The 21,700-nt window shown below is 35.4% G+C and overlaps 1 protein-coding gene and 2 pseudogenes across 2 annotated transcripts; 1 reads left to right on the forward strand and 2 right to left on the reverse strand.

Moving 5' to 3' along the window:
- Positions 1 to 3,100: 3,100 nt before the first annotated feature.
- Positions 3,101 to 14,455, forward strand: LOC109087170 (hepatocyte nuclear factor 1-beta-B-like). 2 transcript variants are annotated; one of them, XM_042748124.1, is made up of 9 exons: positions 3,101 to 3,760; positions 5,052 to 5,251; positions 6,261 to 6,540; positions 7,229 to 7,449; positions 8,758 to 8,903; positions 9,309 to 9,429; positions 13,266 to 13,415; positions 13,509 to 13,606; positions 13,747 to 14,455. In XM_042748124.1, the coding sequence occupies exons 1-9, from the start codon at positions 3,390 to 3,392 to the stop codon at positions 13,765 to 13,767; spliced, it is 1,608 nt and encodes a 535-aa protein (XP_042604058.1). In that variant the 5' UTR covers positions 3,101 to 3,389; the 3' UTR covers positions 13,768 to 14,455. The 2 variants fall into 2 exon arrangements, with proteins under 2 accessions (XP_042604058.1, XP_042604059.1); XM_042748125.1 differs by having other exon boundaries at positions 3,102 to 3,760; positions 6,336 to 6,540.
- A 2,836-nt stretch (positions 14,456 to 17,291) lies between these two features.
- LOC109087171 lies at positions 17,292 to 19,295 on the reverse strand (annotated as a pseudogene).
- A 19-nt stretch (positions 19,296 to 19,314) lies between these two features.
- Positions 19,315 to 21,405, reverse strand: LOC122141302 (annotated as a pseudogene).
- Between the last annotated feature and the right edge of the window lie 295 nt (positions 21,406 to 21,700).

Below are 21,700 nucleotides of genomic sequence, written 5' to 3' on the forward strand. Positions count from 1 at the left end.
ATCCCCCTCTTCCCACTGGGGGTCCTAAGAGATGAGGGACAATTAGGACCTGTAAAACACCTTCAAATCTCTTATTTAAAACACTAATATATGTTTCTGATTAGTAAAAAAAAAAAGAAAGAATTCAAACGCTCATCTTAAATATGCTACAATTTACAATCTTATGCTAGAATCTTTTACTTCAAACTGCATTTATATCTATATATACATGCTGCGTAGGAAGATAATAGACGTGTTGGTTGTCAGATTTGCAGTGCATTAGTTAAGCAATACCTGATTAAACCGAGTAACCATTTAGCTGAGTGAAAGACAGAAAAAGCTGAATGATGTTGAAACCCTGCTGAAATCAAAATGGATTTACTTCAGATTTGCTGTAGTTTCAGATCTCAGACATTTAAAGTGTCTGGTACTGTGCCAACATCACATGCTTTCATCACATTTATTCTCCTTCTTACATTTATGTTTGTCAGATTTTGACCCCTCTTCAGGAACCATCAAAGTCTCCATAAAAACTCATGAATTCTTTACGGTGTTGTAAAACCACAGTCCAGTATCATAGCTGTTGAATGGTATGTGTTATACTGCTATTCAGTGTTCTGTCTGTGCAGTTTACATCAAATGTCAAGTGATTTTTGCTTTGAGTGCAGGTGAAAAGTTTTTAGATGGAAAAAGTCAATTGAAAGGGATGGCCTTTATTACAGTCATGTAAATTGCTACAAGGATTAGTGTTAGAACTGGTTTTACTCTGAAAAGATCCTTTAACATTCTCTGGGAACTTTACCAAGAAACAACAAATGTAGAATGTGTTTTTTAGAAAGCAGCATGTAGACAGCTTTGGATGATAGACTTATTTTTGCAAAAATTAGAAGGTAAATTACTGAATCGGCGAGGGCTTTGCAGTCGGTTCTGGGAGAGTAGCTCTACTCACACTCCTTATTTCCTCTGCGACTGATCTCATTTGCTCTTCTGTCTCCTTAAAGGAAATGAGTCTGATGTCTTTCAGTCGCTTTAAATTTGACAAATGCTCAGAGCTTTTAGTCAGTTGTAGTCTACTATGTACACTTGCACATTCATCAGACTCCGTGAATAATATATAATGTACAGACTTGTTAAAATTATTGTAATTTTTCTCCCCCCTTGAACATGTCTAAGAATGACGATAATTAGTGAAAAGAATGTAACATTTTTTATATATAATCCTTGAATTTGGTCGTAATTTATCCTAAAATATTACAGGAAATTTAAATAGGAAAATGTGTGGTGTGTATACTCACACACTAGGCTGTTTTATAACACAAAACAATCATAATCATTGCTCATCATCATGAAAAGGAAGCTCATGCAGGTTAGATTACTGAGGTTAATGTCTAACAGAGTTATGAACGGAGTCTTTATATGGTGTAACACCTGTGGACACAGTTCTGTCACTGCAAACGCAGATAATAAATGCCTCAACTATCACTCAGAACACCAGCTATCGCTCAACAAACATCACTTTTATACAGAAATATTTTTTCTCCATCTTTGTCAGGCTCTCAGTTTGTGTGTGTGAGTGTGTTTGTGTCCTTTTGAGTCCAAGTCAAGGTCCAGCTTACTGACCCGAACTCATCTTTCTGGTCACTGATTCCCCAGCTTATAAAAGTTTTACTAAATGCATTATTTTAGCATTTTCCAGCTATCCTTATAAAAGTATGATGTTTAATATATCTGCAATCCCTCAATCAAATATCTGTGAATGGATGCCTACTGGTCAACTCAGGTGGCTTGGTGATATTAATAATACCTTTGGGTTCAAACTGCAGGCAAATTTGCCATATTTACAAACATTACCAGTCGAGGAAAGGAAGAGGCTTTGTCAGGGAGACAGGGGAGCTTTTGATAGTGTGAAGGAACAACATAAAAACCTCCTGGTCCGAAGAGAAAAACGAACAAATTATTCATCCGATACAGTCACACTCCACTGCAGCTTTCACAAGAGAAGTAGTTTCACATCCTGGAAAAAAATATGTAATTTCTGTAAGTTTGGTATTAACTGCTGTTAATCATTGAGAACTGACCAGTCCCCAAAATGTGTGAGAAAGGTTGAAATGCAGAGTGCATTAAAATTCTGTTCCAGCAGCAGATTTGGTCTTATGAATTACTTGCCTATCAGATGTTTCACGGTGATCTTTTTATATAGCAATTTTATTTCAGTTTAAAAAAACTAGTGCTGTCACATGATTAATCACAATTAATCACATCCAAAATAATAATAATAATAATAATAAAAATACGTCATATATGTGTGTGTACTGTGTATATTTATTATGTATATATAAATACACACACATGCATGTATATATTTAAGAGAAATATGTTATATTTGTGTATTAAATACATTTTTATATAATCTAAATTATATAAATATAAAAACATGTAAATACATCTAAATGTTTTTAAAATATATACTGTATGAGTGTGTATTTATATTTACATAATAAATATACACAGTACACACACATATATTTAATAAACAAAAACTTATTTTGGATGCAATTAATCGCCATTAGCACTAAAAAAATTATAAATACTACATTTTCACATATTTACTGCTGATTATGTGCTTATCAGTGTGCTTGCCTAAAAAGTCAGATATCTCTTTCCAGAAAGAAAGAATGAATGAGAGAAAGAACAAGAATGAGGGGAAAATAAAAAATTTGGTTCGGTTCTAATTGATTGTCTCTTACAAATTTTTTTTATTTTATTTTTTTCAGTATTGGGTCTACCGATAAATGCTGCCTTTTGATTCTCAAGTGAAAAGTTTATTTGTATAGCGCTTTTTACGATACAAATCATTGCAAAGCAACTTTACAGAAAATTAAGTTTCTACAATATTTAGTAGTAGCTTATCAGTGACGACTGTCAAAATATTAATAATAATGTTTATATCGTTAGTACAATGTTAGTATTAATTATTAATTTATTTATTTACTCAGGCCTACTTGCTTGCTTGCTTACTTTATTTTAAAGATTTATGTAGTTGTATTTAAAATACCCTCTAGCCTAAAAAGTTACCCTAGAGGTACCAAACACATCAACACTGAACATTTCAAACCCCTACACTTTATAAACAGCAGCTACGAATTCCTCATTTATATTAGCATATTCATAAACGTGTAAACATCATTTGCATAAGGTGCACCAACCACTGAGCATGAAGTCAGCTCCGCCCAGCAGGAACGTGGAACTACTTCCTTCAGCAGGTGCGCTCGTGTTCTGGACAACTGTAAAACTTTGCATAAAGACACTGTGGTCTCGTGTTTTCTAGTCCTTCAAATACATTATTCGTTTCAGTTAATTTCACAGGTGTATTTACCGAGGGCGCGAGGGCTTTCAGCGGGACCGGATTGATGTTTACTGACATGGTGTCCAAGTTGACATCGCTTCAGCAGGAGCTCCTGAGCGCGCTGTTGGACTCGGGGGTCACTAAGGATGTGCTGGTCCAGGCGCTGGAGGATTTGTGTCCGTGTCCTGCAGAATTCGGAATAAAAATGGAAAAACCCTTGTCCCCGGCGAGTGTCAACGGCGGCAGCGACTCCAGTGACTCCAAGCCGGTGTTTCTGACTCTGACCAGCGGGCAGGGTAAAGGGGGCAAACTGTCCGGTGATGAAGGCTCGGATGACGGGGATGACTTCGACACGCCGCCGATCCTGCGCGAGCTGCAGTCTCTCAACACGGAGGAGGCGGCGGAGCAGCGCGCGGAGGTCGAGCGCATGCTGTCGTGAGTTAAGATACAGATACAAGATTTATTAACTAAAGGCGTGATATTGAAATATTATTTGAAGGTAATTCAGGGCATCAAGTTACATTAAAGTGTACCTGCTATTTATTTATTTATTAATCTATAAAGCAGTAAAAAAGAACTGTGCGCAACGATTACCGCGTGCCTATAACGTTAGTTATTATTTTTTTAGTAGAAACTTATGTAGTTCCACTGTAATAAACAACAGCGTAAAGTTTGACCACTTAAACTACTTTAACTATTTTACCCTGTTATTTATTTGTTTTTTTATTTTTGCATGTAAAAAGGCTAGGCTATATATAATGATTTGACAAAAACAATCCCAAAATTACTGTGATGTAGGCTAGTGTATTATTTTATTATTTCATTTTTTCATTCGTTTTTTTTTATATTGTTTTAATACCTACATAATATAACCTACTTTTTTTTAAAGTTAGGCAGAAATCGAAATGTTTCTGTTTAAAAGTGTAAAACGAGATCATAGGCCTATATTGATGAAAAGACAAAACGAAACCACGTGTAGTTGTTATTAATTTATTTCTATAAATCATCAACAGAAAGATACACAATGTCGTATGAATAGAGGGAAAAGATAGTAGTTATTCATTGTCCAAAGTTATAGGCTTAAATCAACATCCTCGAGCACTCTCTAATGTGAGGGGTTATTTCCCCAAACAAACATTGGCCGATCCGTCAGACATTTTACACGTATTAAAACACTCACGAGCGTTTGACTCGTATATGCTGAGTGCTGGACAAAATGTATTTCACAAATATAGCCTAATTAATAAGAGTTTTAAGTCGATTTGTCATCGTATTGACGTAAGTCACAGAACAAATGATAGCCTATAGGCTAATATTGTTTTATATATTTTAAATTATGTGTCGTGCATAATATTTAACATTATTATTTCTTCATTATTTTATTGCATGCCTATAACCAGTTCTTCTCTAAACATTTAGCCTATTATTTCCAAATGACTGTCGAGTAGAGGCGGAAAAGTCTCTATTAGAAATTACATTTTTAAGAATAATAGCTACTAAAATAGACAGCATTAATTGATAAATTGAAATAAATATTTTAGATGTTATTTTGTATTTTGTTAAAGACGATTATTAATTATATTTTAAACGTTTGTACATTATTTATTATTCCAGACTTCACAAAACATAAAGGCATCATTTTACACCAACAAATGGCATAAACACATAAAATAAAGCATAGTTACTTATGAACGCTCATAATCGCGTTGGCTGCTGTGTTTGGCAGCGGGGACCCGTGGCGCGTGGCGCGCACCGTCAAAGGCTACATGCAGCAGCACAATATTCCTCAGCGCGAGGTTGTGGACGTGACGGGGCTCAATCAGTCGCACCTGTCGCAGCACCTCAATAAAGGCACGCCGATGAAGACGAGCAAACGAGCCGCGCTCTACACCTGGTATGTCCAGAAACAGCGCGAAATCGACAGACGTAAGTAGCCTCTCAACATGACGTTTAACTCTTTACAATCTGTAACACAAGAAAGCATGCAGACTGTTTTTTTTTTTAAAACTTCACAATAAGGTTTCATTTGTTAACATGAGTTCACTGCATTAGTTAACATGAAAGAACAATGAAAAATACATTTGAAAAATGTAACAATCAAAATTCGTGTTCATTTCCACATTTCCCAATACATCATTAAAATAAAAAAAAATAATAATTAGTAGGCTATCTGTTAATATTATTTAACAGACCTGAGAAATGACAATGAACAGCTTTAATTTGATTAACTATTATTAACTGTAACATTAATAAATACTGTAACAAATATATTGCTCTTTGTTAGTTCATGTTAGTCAATGCATTAACTAATGGGACCATATTGTAAAGTGTTACCTTTTTTTTCATTCAAGTATTTGGGCAATTTTTAGCCATGCTTAAAATTAATGAATCTCTTTACATTATGTAGTCTAACAAAATTTCATGCCGAGTGACATTTATTTATTTTAAAGCTCTCTTTTTTTTAAATTATTTGTTTGCGTCTGGTTTTAATGTTTTGTTATAGCCTACATGTTGTTATATATATTTATATAATACTTATATATAAGTATACTTGCAAAACATGTATTTAATCTTTTATTATATTACATTCAGTTAACACTATTATAAATTCTATTAGAAATGATCTATTTAAATCTATATAAAATTGTTTGTGAATGTTTTTTATTTTATCAATTTTATATCCCCTTGCATTTATTAATAAATGTGTAGACTGTGATTAAGAACATGTGTTTTTATTTACTTGCCTACATTTTATGAAAGACCCTTTTTTTCAGGTCAGTATGTATCATGTGAGCTCTGCTCTGTAGTCCCCATTATTGGATCCATTTTTACCATTCTCGAAATTGCGCCTTCATTATGGGCCGCCCCATCCAAGCACTATCTGTCATGATTGTGTCTACTCTGCCCCAATCGTGTCCCCCTCTTATTTCCGCAGAGTTCGACCGTGTTCAGGGCTCTGACCTCAGTGACCTCAGAGGCAGTCAGGATCAGGTCCTGTTTTTTTTCCCAGAATTCAATCATACCGGACATAGTTCGGGGGCTGCGGGAGGTTCTGGAGGACCAATCGGAGATGAGGGGGAGCCAGGCTCTAAGAGGATGAGACGAAACCGCTTCAAATGGGGTCCAGCATCTCAGGAGATACTCTACCAGGCTTATGATCGACAGAAGAACCCCAGCAAAGAAGAAAGGGAAGCGCTGGTAGAGGAATGCAACAGGTAATGTTCTCTCTCTCTCTAGATATTGATTTGGTTTTATTAAAAATATTTGATAACACTTTATTTTAAGGTATCCTTGTTACACGTTACATGTACTTACTATTATAATAACAATCAATTATGCATAATTACATGCATGTAACCCTAAGTCAAATCTAATCCTAACCCTGACCCTATAGTTAGTGCATGTAGTTAATTAATATTACTCAGTGCTTAAATGTATAATTAGACTGGACCAAGGACACAAAATAGTGTTACCAAATATTATATATATATATATATATATATATATATGTGTGTGTGTGTGTGTGTGTGTGTGTGTGTGTGTGTGTGTGTGTGTGTGTGTGTGTGTGTGTGTGTGTGTGTGTGTGTGTGTGTGTGTGTGTGTGTGTGTGTGTGTGTGTGTGTGTGATTTAAAACAAAGTGCCATTAATTACATTTGTTTCTTATTTTCATGTACTATACTATTTTTTATGTTTTGCATTTTATTATATTACATGCAAATATATATATATATATATATATATATATATATATATATATATATATATATATATATATATATATACACTTAAGTACAAAGTGCTGCTCATTAATTACATTTGTTTCTTCTTTTTTTTTGTATTTAGATATCTTAAAAAAATGCATTGTACAAATAGCAATTCTTTATTTTTTGGGTTGTTTTCAGGGCAGAATGTGTTCAGAGGGGTGTGTCGCCCTCTAAAGCACATGGGCTTGGATCTAACCTGGTCACGGAGGTTCGCGTGTACAACTGGTTTGCTAATCGGCGTAAGGAGGAAGCCTTCAGACAGAAGTTGGCTATGGATACGTATCCAACCCACAGCATGAACCCTCTGTTGTCCCATCCATCATCACATACCCAGCACCATCACAGCAGCTCAGATTCCAGTAAGATTTCACTGCTGTGCAAATACTCACAGGCTCTGTTTACACTTGATATTAATATCTGAAATTGGATGATCTGATTTCTACCAAGTGTTATTTATACACTATCACAGTTTTTTTTATATATATTTATTTCATGTCATCTTTTATTTTTGTATTTTCAGTTTTGTTTTAGTTTGAAATAATTTTAATATGTGCTTTTGTCATTTTCATTATTTTGTTTAATATTTGTTTAATTTATTTTTATTCAGTTCAGTTCAGTTTTAGTTTTTGTTTATTTCCAGTTAGTAAATTTAGTGCTGAAGCTTGTTTCAGTTAATTGACAAAACAGCATTTATAATTGTTGTTTACTTTAAACATTTTATTATTCTTTATTCAACTAACAAAAATGTTTTTAATAGTTTTAGTTACCAATAATTACAGGCATATTTTGCCATTATGAGTGTTAATATCAGGTGTAAAAAGGCTCACAGATGCAGTATGTGTGTGTGTGTGTGTGTTTTATTGGAATTCCTCCGTCCCATTAGTGTGTGAACAAAACACACAGCCGCACCCGCAGACGCATGTGAAATAGAGAGACATAAAATCGCTTACTGCAATCTTTAGGGTCAAACCAGGGTCAAGGCAAGGTTCAAGCTTTGTGTCTGGTAGGGTGTTCAGCACACACTCTCTTCCTCAGAAGATCAATAGCTGTTTGGAAAAATGTATTTTAAACCCAGAAGGATCACGCAGTAGCTTAAAATGACCATACAATAAAATCAAAACGCTTCAGCTTAACTTTTGACAACTACAAAAAGACACCGTTCTGTTGAAAAGCTGTAAACTGTCATCCTGTGAAATGGACCGAATTCCGCAGAATGTTTGCGAATGGATTAATATTACGTCAAGAGAGTGAGTCAGAGAACAGCGTGTTTGCTCAGCCTGTGTGTTCTGCTACAGTCACTGACCTCCAACTGTTCAAAAGCTCTTTGATTGTATTTGTTTGCCCAGAGCAAGAAAAGGCACAACATTTAGCATAATCAGTTTTGAGGTATGTTTACGAGAATGCATTTAAGGAATAGACGGTCCGATAAAGGCCCTTCAGTGTTTGTACTGCAGACTCTTATCATTTTAGCTGCTTTTATAGCTACACAAAGAGGTCAAATAAAGATAGACAGAATCAGGTCAGTAAGTGCGACTAATGGCGATTATTTTCTCACCATTTTCAGTGTGACAGAGCAACAAAATTAATCTTTTTTTTGTTGTTGTCAAAGCATTAACTGTTCACAGCAATACAGTTAAAAATTATGTTTCTTATGTTTTTCAATGCAGAACTCAGGTACAGTCAACAAGGAACCAGTGAGGTCACTTCCTCGACGACCATCAGTCACCATGGCAGCAGCCAATCAGTATTGCAACAGGTGTCTCCGGGTAGTCTGGACCCCTGCCATGGCTTGCTATCGACGGATGGCAAAATGGTAAAGCAAAATCTGTTTTAGCCTCCACATTATAGTGCAGTCACAACGTGCACGCTTTGACAAGTATGGGTCTACCAGCCTTTTTTTTCGACCCGAAATAGCATGTTGTCGCAGGGATCAATGTACATTTTACAGACATGATTGATAAAGTCGCCTTTATTTGAAAACTGACTCAACTAGGTCAAAGAGAGCATTGATCTAGCATGTGCAGGCAGTGCGTTTAGTCACTTTTATGGCTGGTGTGAATTGGCCCCCCCAATAAACATTTGTTATGTTATGTTAGTGCGCACTCACACTCCAAAACACATCTTACACCAGAGGAAAGTAACCATGCTCTAACTTGCAAAGTGTTTGTGTACCTTATATGTATTTACATTGTGTGTATGCATGTGTGTGTGTGTCCAGATCTCAGTCTCTGGTGGAGTTTTGCCTCCTGTGAGCACTTTGACCAACATTCATAGTCTGTCTCAGTCGTCTCATCATCATCAGCATGCACAGAGCCTCATTATGAGCCTGGCTGCTCAAAGTGAGTGGATCACCATTTTATTTCCTCCTTCATGTCTTACATCATTGTTGTTCTTAAACTGTGGTATGTGTTAAATTTACTGTAAAGAATCGGCAGCTGTGGTTGCCAAAATTTCACTGTAAAAATATGGTGACAGTGTTTCAGGTATTACAGCATTGGTGCCAACTTATAATGATATATATTATTAGGTGGTGATGTAATATTAGTATACAAAGTTAACTGAAGTACCTAAATGAATGTCCTTTTAATCTCTCTCTCTCTCTCTCTCTTTTTTTTTACTGTAAATATAGTCATTCATAGTTTTTACTTGCAAACCCCCCCCCCCATAAGTATACAGTATTTTACTGCAAAATTACATTTATAATGTCAAACCATTTACATGGTTTAATTTTTACATAGTAATATATGTGGTAAGGGAACTTACAGTTAAACAGCTTTTACTATAGCATTTTTAGAGTTCTATTTCTAAAGTTGATTGTACTTTTAATATATCCTTTACGCATCCCCATGGCAATATGCTTTTATAGCCCTCATTTTGATGTGCTGTTAAAAAAATTTCTAATTTACTGGTAATTTTCTGTCAGGACACAGTAACAGACATTTTCATTAACCCTAAAACACAATGCAATGAAGTGCGAACTTCAAAATACAGATAAAACACAAATAAATATGGTAAAAAATAAATACAGAAAATTCATATTAATACAGTGTGTTTTCTATTAATATTATTCCATATTTTCTGATGTGATAGATGTGATGTGATTTTTTTCTGATGTGGTATTTGGTCTGAAAAGTTTGAGAACCACTAATCTACACCGTCAAAATGTCCTCATTCATTTTTTTCCTAATCAGTTATCAAACAGAGTTGCAAAAAACTATTCAAATTTCCCCAAACACTCCTCCTTCCATAAGTCTAGTGGTTCTCAAACTTTGGTTGCGCCCCCCTTTAAACCTATAAAAAAACATTGTATTTTTCTGCTGATGGTCCGCGCCCCCCTTACAGGAGCGCCCCACACTTTGAGAACCACTGCATTAGTCAGTCAGACACTTAGCCCCGCCCCCATGGTGGGTTGGTTGAGCCGCTATTGCTGTGCCGGTTTGGATTCTCAAATAAACAATGTTTTGATAGCCAAAGTAATAGTTTTATAAGCATCTTTGTGATCTAGTTAGATCTTATAAACATGTTTATTGCCAGCTACCTGAATGATAACACTTGTTTAAGGACACAGAGGTTTGAAGGTCGTTCTGTTGGCCCCTTGAGTACTGAGGTGTGTGACCATCACAATAACGCAAGAACACGTTTTATGCGTTGGTCATGCATTTGAGTCCATGTTTGCACACTTGCCTAAGCCAGTAAACAGATGTCAGGCAGTCATAACAGAGTCCATTTACAGGTTCATTTTCAAGTCTTAAAGGTACAATAGCAAAAAATCATCCTGTTTAAGTATTCAAACTAACATGTCAAATTATAATCTGACTGTTTTGGCACAAAAAGAATGTTATAGATATTTATATTACATTTACATTTAGTCATTCAGCAGACACTTTTATCCAAAGCGACTTACAAATGAGGACAGTAAAGGAAATCAAAATCAACAAAAGAGCAATGATATGCAAGCTATTAAGCTATTATGCAAGTTATAACAAGTCTCAGTTAGCTTAATGCAGTACACGTAGCAAGGTTTTTTAAATCATATAATAAATGAAAAGAAAACGAAAAAAAAAATAGAGCAAGCTAGTGTTGGAGGCCTTTTTTTTTTGCTTTTGTTAATTGTATAATAAATAAAAAAGAAAACAAATAGAAGAATATTAGAGAAGCTAGTTTTAGTTTCTTTTTTTCTTTTCTTTCTTTTTTTTAAAGAAAACAAGCTGTTAGTTAATAAATAGAGTGCAAGTCTAAAAGGGGCATGTTTTTTTTAAGAATAGATTTAGAATAGAGTGTGCTAGAGTTAGTGGGTCAAATAAAGATGGAAGAGATGTATTTTTAGCCGATTCTTGAAGATGGCTAAGGACTCAGCTGCTCGGATTGAGTTGGGTTGGTCATTCCACCAGGAGGGAGCATTTAATTCAAAAGTCTGTGAAAGGGATTTTGTGCTTCTTTGAGATGGCACAATCAAGCGATGTTCACTTGCAGAATGCAAGCTTCTAGAGGGCACATATGTCTGAAGTAATGAATTTAGGTGAAGGGGTGCAGAGCCAGTGGTGGTTTTGCATGCAAACATTAAGGCCTTGAATTTTATCTGAGCAGCTATTGGTAGCCAGAGCAAATTGATAAACAGAGGTGTGACGTGCATTCTTTTTGACTCATTAAAAATGTATCTTGCTGCTGCATTCTGGATTAATTGTAAAGGTTTGATAGAACTGTCTGGAAGACCTGCTAAGAGAGCATTGCAATAGTCCAGCATGCACAGAACAAGAGCTTGAACAAGGAGTTGTGAAGTATGTTCTGAAAGCAAGGGCCCGATCTTCTTAATGTTGAATAAAGCAAATCTGCAGGACTGGGCAGTTTTAGCAATGTGGTCTGAGAAAGTCAGCTGATAATTAATCATAACTCCAAGGTTTCTGGCTGTTTTTGAAGAAATTATGGTTGATGTGCCTAACTGGATGGTGAAATTGTGATGAAACGATAGGTTTGATGGAAGCAAGGTTGTCTTGGCAAGGTTGAGTTGAAGGTGATTTTCCTTCATCCAGCAAGAAATGACTTTTAGACAAGCTGAGATGAGTGTAACAATCGTCAGATCATCAGGATGGAATGAGAGGTAGAGTGGAGTGTCATCAGCATAGCAGTGATATCAAAAGCCATGTTTCTGAATGACAGAACCTAATGATGCCATGTAGACAGAGAAGAGAAGTGGTCCAAGAACTGAGCCCTGAGGCACCCCAGTAGTTAGATGTTGCGACACCTCACCTCTCCAAGATATTGTGAAGGACCTATCTGAGAGGTAAGACTCAAACCACTGGAGTGCGGTTCCTGAGATGCCCTTTACGAATAGGGTTGACAGGAGGATCTGGTGGTTAACTGTGTCAAAAGCGGCGGACAGACAACTGAGAGCAAGGCAGTTTCGGTTGAGTGTCCACTTCTGAAACCAGACTGGTTGCTGTCAAGGAGGTTGTTCTGTGTGAGAAAGGCAGAGACTTGTTTGAACACAAGTGATATAGACATAGATGGACTTAAAATGCTAAAAAGTGTAGAATGTGGCCCCCATTTATGTTAATCAAATCTATTTAATTAAACATTTAGGACTACTTTTTGATTACATTTGGCCTAACTCATTTATAACATTGATTTAAATAAAATAATCTTGTACCAACTGATATAAAAATATATTGCATTCATTGTTATTAACAACATAAAGTCCATTAAACATTACATTAAGTCAAGGTTTCCCAAAATGGGATTCATGAAGGAACTGCAGGGAATTTGTGAATTTAATGAAAAGCTAATAATTAAATAACAAAAAAAATTAAAATGAAAACAAATCATTTTAATTTTAATTTTAATCAAAATAAAACACTTAGTAAAAAAGAATCATGTAATCATGTAATCAATTAAAAAGTAACTGTAGGCTGATTACGAGTATTTCAAAATGTACTATAATCTAATTACAAGTAAGTTAAATTATATCGCATTATTTCTGAATGTTCTCTAAATGTTCAAAATGTCCACTTCTTATGCTTTCAAAAAGTTTTTCTTCAAGGAAAAAGTCAGTTTATCATTTAGTTTAGTTTTAATTAACTATAATAATTCTGATATATGTGTAATTTATCTTTAAAGGATTAGTATTACTTTAATTCTTGTTGAACACTTTGATAATAGTGTTTTTATGTTGTTCCAGGTCTGACATCTCCGCAGTCTCAGAGTGTGCCCGTCATCAACAGCGTGTCTGGACTCACCACACTGCAGCCCATGCAGTTCCCTCAGAGCACCAGCCTGACACAGCTGACCACAGCTCACATCTCCCAGCAGCCCTTCACACAGTCACACAGTAAATACACTCGCTTCTTTGCCTATGACAGCAGAAAGTATTGTCATTCTGAATAACGATGTGCAAAACTCACATTTTGCATTTCTTTTTCAGTGTACTCTCCCAAACAAGAAGCTGTCCAGTTTTCTCATCCATCTCGATACGCGACCATGGACACCAGCACCATCGCACACCTGGGCTCCAGCAAGCAGGTCAGTCTTGCACATTCACAGGAAGTAACGTACTTCCATGTTGCAAAATTTTTATACAGATATTTTTCTCTATATACATAATCTGCATGTCTGTATGGGTCATTATGGTGTATAATCGTTATTCTCTGTTGTCACTGCAGTGTCCTTTGCAGGCCTGGTGAACAAATGCATCAGAGCGAGAACTTCCTTGGCAGCTTAGCAACAGCAGTGCATGATATCTGTTTCTCGGTTACTTTGGTAACCTGTCAACATGGAGAACCAACAGGAGAGACACTGCCTCTGGATTCTGTGACAAATGAAGACTAGTGATTGATATATTACACCTTTAAGCCATTATGCATGACAGAACAAAATGGCTTAACTTGACGGTTGAATACTGAGCCGAAGCTTTCACACCAAATGGTTTTAGATGATGAAATCTTCAGTGATACTGTACATACGATTAAATGAGAACATGTGGTTTGTTGTAAAGTAAGGTCAACTACAAAACAACTACAAATAGTCAGTCAATCAGAGATATGTTTTTTTTTTCATACACACCTTTGAGATTTGAAATGTATCCCATATTCTAAAAGAAAATCATCACATTACTGTGTAAATTCACATTTTTTTTTCACAACATCAAAATGGTCTTTCTATTTTAATGCATGGACTTGCACATAAGAGTGATCCCAAAAGACGCTATAAATATAATTGCTTCTCAGGGATTGATTTCACACTACTCCATTGTACTCCATTGTAGAATATATATAACTGCCTAAAGGCTTTGCTGTTTTTTACATGTTTTGGAATCACCTCAATCATATTTATATTTGTGTAAATTGATAAATAATACATTTTTGAAGAATATCTTTTGACTCTGGTGCTCATTTTTATTACTTTAAGACAAAGATGATGTGTTTATTTATGGGAGCAAAAAGTTTTGTCTGGTAATGTACCATAAAGTAGGACCACGCTTTGCATTGTAAATGTTTTCACACACTAATGAAAACTCAGAGGTGTGAAACAGAGGTGGAGACCGAGATGGGCAATAAAAGGGTGTGTTATTGTTTTCCATGCCCCATTAGGTCTATTTCCCTTGTTGTCTCACTGGTCAAAGGGCAAGTATCATCTGAGTTCACCTTTAGGATGTGAACAGGTGAAGTCATTTCCTTTGCTCTTCTCACATGACTTCTCTAGCATGTGATTACAGTTTTTTCCATGGAAACTAAATTACCAAAACCAAGACCCTGGGGATTAATTAGTGTATGACTACTTAAGTAAACTGTACCAGTGTATCAGTCTTTGACACTGAAGAAAACCACTTTTGATTTATTTTCATAATTGAAATGGCAATGGTTCTGAATTTTTATACAAAGTATATACTTCAGGAAATAATCTTGCATATATAAAATATGCTACATTTAACACATGCAGCAGTATTGGATCGCTCCTTGTGTAAAATAAAGATAAAGAATTGTTTGTTGCCCAAAACAAAAAGTTATTACATTTGAGACCGTTCAAATAGATTTAGACAATAGAGTATTACTTTTTTATTTTTGCGAGAGAGAGAGAGAGAGAGAGAGAGAGAGAGACAGAGAGAGAGAGAGAGAGAGAAATTAGCACTTTCATTAAGCAGGGCATATTAAATTGATCAAAAGTTACAGTAAAGACTTTTACATGCTGTTCTTTTGAACTTTCTATTCATCAAAGTATCCACAAAATACTAAGCTGCACACTTGTTTTCAACACTGATGATCATGCATGTTTTTTGAGGACTAAATCAGCATATTAAAATGACTTCTGAAGGATTGTGTGACAATTTATTTGCTAAATTGTCAATTTATGAATAAGTAAAGTTAAGATATGGATCGATCAACAAGATACTGTACATTCCCTCACCCTAGTTGTTAAATTCTAACACACACACACAAACACAAAGGTTACAATTACGTGACTTTCCCTAATGTTAAGAAAATGCTGAGACTGAGATGTTCCTGCAGTTCTCCTGTTCTGCTTCTTTCATTTAATAACAGCATATTAGTGAAAGAACATTAATCTCAACAGAAACACTTTACAATAATGGTACATTAATAATCATGTACTAATACCTGAATTAATACTTCAACATGAACTCATGTTTAGTGGAGACATGAGCTAATTATGAACCAATCAAGAGCTATCGTTAACTACAACCAGAGTCATAATGATTCAAGCATGATTACTGCAGCCTTAACTACATGTTAGTACATGTTTGATAGTTAATGCACAAATTAGCATTCAGGGGTAAACTAATATCTATAAAATCTCTATCATCGGTAACAAGTTAAAGTTTTCTGTCACACTTTTCTGCAGATCCATATCATAGCTGAGGATCTTAACTTTCTGGACTAGTCTGTGTATGAACTGAATCAGCTGTATTGTAATTGTAACACATTTATGGTTAGCATAATAGCTTCTCCTGTAGTTCAGCAGAGGCAGCAGAGGACACATGCTGGGATGTGGACAATGGAGGACAACGTGGAGGCGTAGAGCAATGAATGTGCAGACATGCCCTTCAGAACAGGTCAGCAGAAGAGATCTTATGTCAGCTTCTGCTGGACACTCACTGGGGTCAAAGGTCAGAAAGACAGGAGACAGAAAAGCTGACTTTACTCCCGTAAACCTCTGTTCTCTTCCCACACTGCCATAGCTTGGTGTTAAAGGAATGTTCTAGATTCAAAACAAGCTGTTTTATCAACATAATGTTTAAATCATCCAGACATTTTGAATCATCAAGACATTTTAAACGCAGAAATGTAATGTTTGTGGGTTTGTTTTGACCCTTTGTTCTACTTCTGTACAAAAATGTGCTCTATTTCAGCAGTAAGGTTTCAGTGGTTGTTTATGATTCTATTGTTCTAATGAACTTCTGGTAATGCATGACCAACATAACCCTTGTGAGAGTAGTTCTCTCCATGTAAACAGACCTTTTCTTGTAATTTTTCAGGTGTTATGCAAAAGCTCCAGGCTTTACTGGCTTTGCATTCAATTACAATATGACGTCGGTCTGATAAAATTAGAGAAAGGGCCATTATTACTTGACCATTTTCACCCCCGTGTCTAGCTACCAGGGGGTCCAGTGTGTGGGCCAGACATCAGCCCACAATGACCCCCTACTGAGATCTTGTTGACTTGTTCACTTGGACAGTTTCAAACATGCTGACTAAAGATATCATTCAGTCATCGTTTTAAAAGTATATATTATTGTATTTACATTTACAGGATTTCTGCAAATAATAATGAAAAAAAAAATACATCTCCATATAAAAGTTTGAGGTCAGTAAGATTTTTAAATAATAAATGATTATCTTTATTTCACAAGGACATACAGTATTAAACTGATCCAAGTAACAGTAAAGATTCTGTTAATCAAAATATTAAGCAGCAATACTTTTTAACATAGATAATAGTAAGAAATATTGTAAGACATAATAAGTTTGTTGAGCAGAAAGTCAGCATATTAGAATGAGTTCTGAAGAATCATGTGACACTGAACACTGGAGTAATGATGCTGAAAATTCAGCTTTGCCATCACAGGAATTTATGACATTTTAAAAAATATATTCAAGTAGACAACAGCTTTTTTAAAAAAATTAAATTTAAAATGTAATAACATTTCACAAAAATACCGTTTGATCTGTTTGATCAAATAAATGTAGCCTTGGTGAGCATGAGAGAAAAACATCGCAGGATCAAGTACAGTCCCCACACTTTTGAACAGTAGTTCAAAAAATTGAAACATTTGATCAAAGGTGTTATTAAAACAAAATTAAATTTACAGGAAGACTCTTAGCATACTGTACACTGTCAGAAATTTTTTTACAAAAGCTGTCACTGGGGTGGTACCTTTTCAAAAGGTCCAAAAACTCCATATTGGTACCCTAAAGGTATGTATTATTTAGTACATATTTAAAGGGTACGAAAAAGACACTTTTGTACCTTTATTTCTGAGAGTGTATACCGTGCCATTCTAATATCATCCTGTGATCTGATTTATGACCCTCTTTGGTTTCTAAAGCCAATTTTAGCTTTTGCCAGAAGACCTTAGTATCTCCTCCAAGTCAGCGCAGGTAGGTTCGTTTCCTCAGTGGTGAAGGCACAGTCTCCAGCCCTTCTAATTTGGGAATAAGTTCCTCCATTACCTAAGGCTTGTGTTGTAGCAAATAAAGGCATCATACTGGAACATCAAACCGTTCTGCTTCTTCTTGTTTTCATAAAGGAAGGCTAAGAAGTAGTATGCATCAGCCACCTGAAAGATGGTTGAATGATTGGTGAGAATGACCACAATACTGCTGCAAAGACAGCAGATGAAGTCAATATTCAAGGTGCAGGATTCAGTGTTGAAAGCAGAAAAGCTCATGCCTCGTAAGGAGCTCGGATAGCTACACATTTACTTGTTCAAACAAACCCTTTGAGTAGAATTACTATTCTTGGCCCAGTCAATGAAGAATGCAGTGGCACAGTCACAAGTGAACGTGTTTTTCTCCAAGTCGAGGCAGTCACTGAATTTTGAGTTTTGTTGATCTTGTCAATCTCGTGGCCCCAAAAATTGCATTCAACAGGAAGTTCAGTGAGCATAGCTGCGTTCTCAAAAGGATGAGTTTGGTTAGCTTCGAAATGGGGTGGAACAACTCAGTTGGGATCAAGTTCTCTTCGGACAGCACATTCTTGGAGAGACCCAAAAACCAGAGCTGGGGGCTGGACTATGTATCAGGACGTATCAGGATTTAGATGAACAAGATTTGTGTTTCCAGATAAACCTTGAAGCAGATTTGAGGGTATTTTGCTGATTCCATGACATTGACTGTGCAAGATCAATACTCATGTATTTTTCATGCACTCATGAGTTGCTTCAGGGAGGGTATTTCAATTGATCATCGCTAAACTGTTGGCGTACAAATCTAGATTTTTGAGGTTGGGCATGCCTGAGTTTGGTTAATGCTTTAGCTGATAATTTGTTTGATGACAGCAATAGAGAAGTCAGGTTATTCAGTCCTTCGAATGCTTGGCCTTCGTAGTTTGAAATCTTATTGTCTTGTAAGGACAAATTGTTCAGCTGTGACACATTCCTAAAAGTTTGCTTTTCGATTTGGCTTAGATTATTAAAATTAAGTTCCAGATCCAGCAGGGAATGTGGCCCATTGCTGAAAGTATCACCGATCCTTAACAGATTGTTTGTTCCAAGCTTGAGGACCTCAAAACTCTTCAGGTCATTGAACAAACAGGAACTAATGATTGAGATTTTGTTATTGTACAAGTACAGAGTTTTCACCTGTGTTAAATGGGCAAAGTCATCACAAGTGAACATGTTGATGCTGTTTCTGCTGAGATCTATGAACTCGAGAGTGAAGAGCATTTGAAAGGAGTTTGTTATTTGAGTCAGTTTACTGATTTGCAAATGCAGCGTTTTTAGTTGTATAAATCTTCTGAACATACTCGGTGATAACTGGGATATTTCATTATCTCCCAAATCGAATTCCATCAGGTTAGAACAGGGATCAAACATGTGGTTGGTGAGGTGTTTTATTTTGTTAGCATTTAGCCATACAACTTGTAGCATTGGAGAACATGCGTTGAGCAGAAGGTTAGTCTTGTTCAACTCAATGTTTGCATTAAGCCTGATTTTATTCAAGAAATTCTTGAAGCTCTGAAGCACATTAGCAGCAGTTTCATGTCATGGTTCCAGTTCAACCACAATAAGATAAATCAAAGTTGACTGAGAGATGGAAATATATTGTCAGTGAGCTGAAATGTTGCCAAAGGATTGTTGGAAAAATCCAGTCTTTTTAATGACAGGGGCTTTGTTGACATTTCATATGAGTTGAACATATCAGAATGATTGCTTCCAAGGTACGGTTCCTCCAAATCTGGTGATGCAAGAACCGGCTTGATTTTCTCTATACAATGGAAGTGGTTTTTGGTTAGGTTTAACACCTTTAAATTCCGAAGCGTGTTAAAAGCTGACTCTTCAATGTCCAGATGTAGCACCAGCAGATTGGTTAGGCCGTGTAGCATACCTCTCGAGATTCCTTGTAGTCTGTTGCTGGCCAGATTGAGGTGGGATAAGTTGGAAAGATTGTCAGGTACACTCTCTTGAATTTGCGAGATCTTATTGTTGGATATGTCCAAGTCCTTTAAGTTTGACAAATGATTAAAGTCTCCAATCTGGATCTGTGCAAAGGCATTGAAGGAAACATCTGAAATCAGTGTTTGGTATCCACTCAATCCTGAAATAGCCCATTTTGTAGCCAAGTACTTTCAGCTGGATGTCTTTTAGTGGAGTACTGATTGTGCAGTTCTTTAAGGAAAATACACTAAATGGGGAAATGAAACCACAGAGGGCAATATATAATGTGATTTGCTTTAGTGTTCCCAAGTTTTTTCTTGATTCTTTTTACAGCTCAAACTGGGAATGCACTGTATTCACCTAAAATGTTTTATTTATTTATTTATTTTGTGCCCTTTGCCCAGCATTCCAGCAGTTTGACTTTGCATTTCCTACAAAATAATAATAAAAATAATAAAAAAATTTACAAAAAATTTAATGAATTATTCAAAATCACTAAATTAAAAATGCAAAGATGTAATACATTTTTAATATATTTATTTTAATAAATTTGTATAAATTATTAAAAATAAGTTTTTTATTACATAGGTGATTTATAGGAAATTACACCGAAGTGAATTGGTGAATAAACCTCCAATCTATTAAATTATATATCAAAAATGTGATTTTTTGATAAAATTCCAAGACAAACTGATCCTCTCACAAAGATAATAGAAAAACTTTGCAACACAACTTGCCATACTTCATTCCATCAACATGAACATGAGTAAAAGAATAATTTCTGTTTGCTGCATTTTTACAGAAGACAGATAGGAAAAAAAGCAGTTTGCAAGATATTTGTTCAGAAAAATAAATAAACAAATAAATTAAAAAACATCTAATAGTTCTCAAGTAACTTTCCCTTCAGGAAATCCTCTGTGTCAGGAAAACTATAGTCCTTCCTTTATCAAAAACAAGCCAGTGTGTGATAAATATGTAGCAAAATCATTATTGTCTAAATTAAAATCAATGCTTTCATCCATTCATATCAAGGGTAATATAAAATATACTAAAAGAGAATACTTACAATATGCCTCCTATGGTAGCTGCCGATATACAGAAATTAAACATCTCACTCCCTCACAAAGACTCACCTCTTCTTTTAGTTCTTGTTTGCTAAAACCCTTGAAAACAACAGGCTGGTCTTGTTTTATGATGTATAACAGGAAGTGAAGTAATCTGAGGGAGAAAAAAGCAGAAGTAAAACCCATATAGGCATTCATAAACATCCACACCTAATGAGATACCTATGAACCTAACCTGATTCTGCTCGTATATGCTATAATTTACAAAGCATGTGTTATAATTTCATCTTGTACAGGTATGTGTGATTGATTCTGTGTTTTCTTATTGGATTGCTTCCTATCCTGTCATGGGATGGTTCTGCTGTCATTCTTTATGAAAAGGCTTTAGTTCTCCTTTGGATGTGACCAACCTGAAGTAAACTTAAGCCACACAGACAGAGTAGTCAGTAAAAAGATTCCTTATCTTAATCTCACAGTTCTCTCTACTGCTCTATTTCCTTCTGTCACAGGAAGAGTTTTATTTTAGTTAATGATTTATTGCTGTGGAATGTGTGTTTAAACTCTCTCTTGCTCGTGCTGTTTCACTCACCTTTATCAAGAAATAATTTAAAGATCTTGATGATCATTACAACAAACCTCTGCATCATCTTTTGTGTAGGTATTTGTTTTGTTGCCTGGCATCTTTTGTTTATCTTAAATACAGTAGAATTTAGACATACAAAATGTGACTCGTATTAAATGAATAGGATCTTCTACATAAGAATAGAATAACAAAATCACACTAAAAGTGTTCTCTAACATAACTGTGCATGCATTAAAAATGTCGACATTTATTGATATTGTTAGTGTTATTTTTTAAGAACTCACATACAGTATGTAACATATTGCCAGTTTGCTTACTATTACTAATACTTTTTTTATACATAAATGTCTGAAATAAAT

This window comes from Cyprinus carpio, chromosome B21 (assembly GCF_018340385.1).
Source record: "Cyprinus carpio isolate SPL01 chromosome B21, ASM1834038v1, whole genome shotgun sequence".
NCBI lineage: Eukaryota > Metazoa > Chordata > Actinopteri > Cypriniformes > Cyprinidae > Cyprinus > Cyprinus carpio.

Excerpts from the sequence above, each read along its gene's own strand:
- LOC109087170 (XM_042748124.1), top strand. The coding sequence starts at position 3,390 with ATGTTTACTGACATGGTGTCCAAGTTGACATCGCTTCAGCAGGAGCTC. Across the intron at positions 6,541-7,228 it reads CTGGTAGAGGAATGCAACAG|GGCAGAATGTGTTCAGAGGG; the intron begins GTAATGTTCTCT and ends GGTTGTTTTCAG. Across the intron at positions 9,430-13,265 it reads TATGAGCCTGGCTGCTCAAA|GTCTGACATCTCCGCAGTCT; the intron begins GTGAGTGGATCA and ends ATGTTGTTCCAG.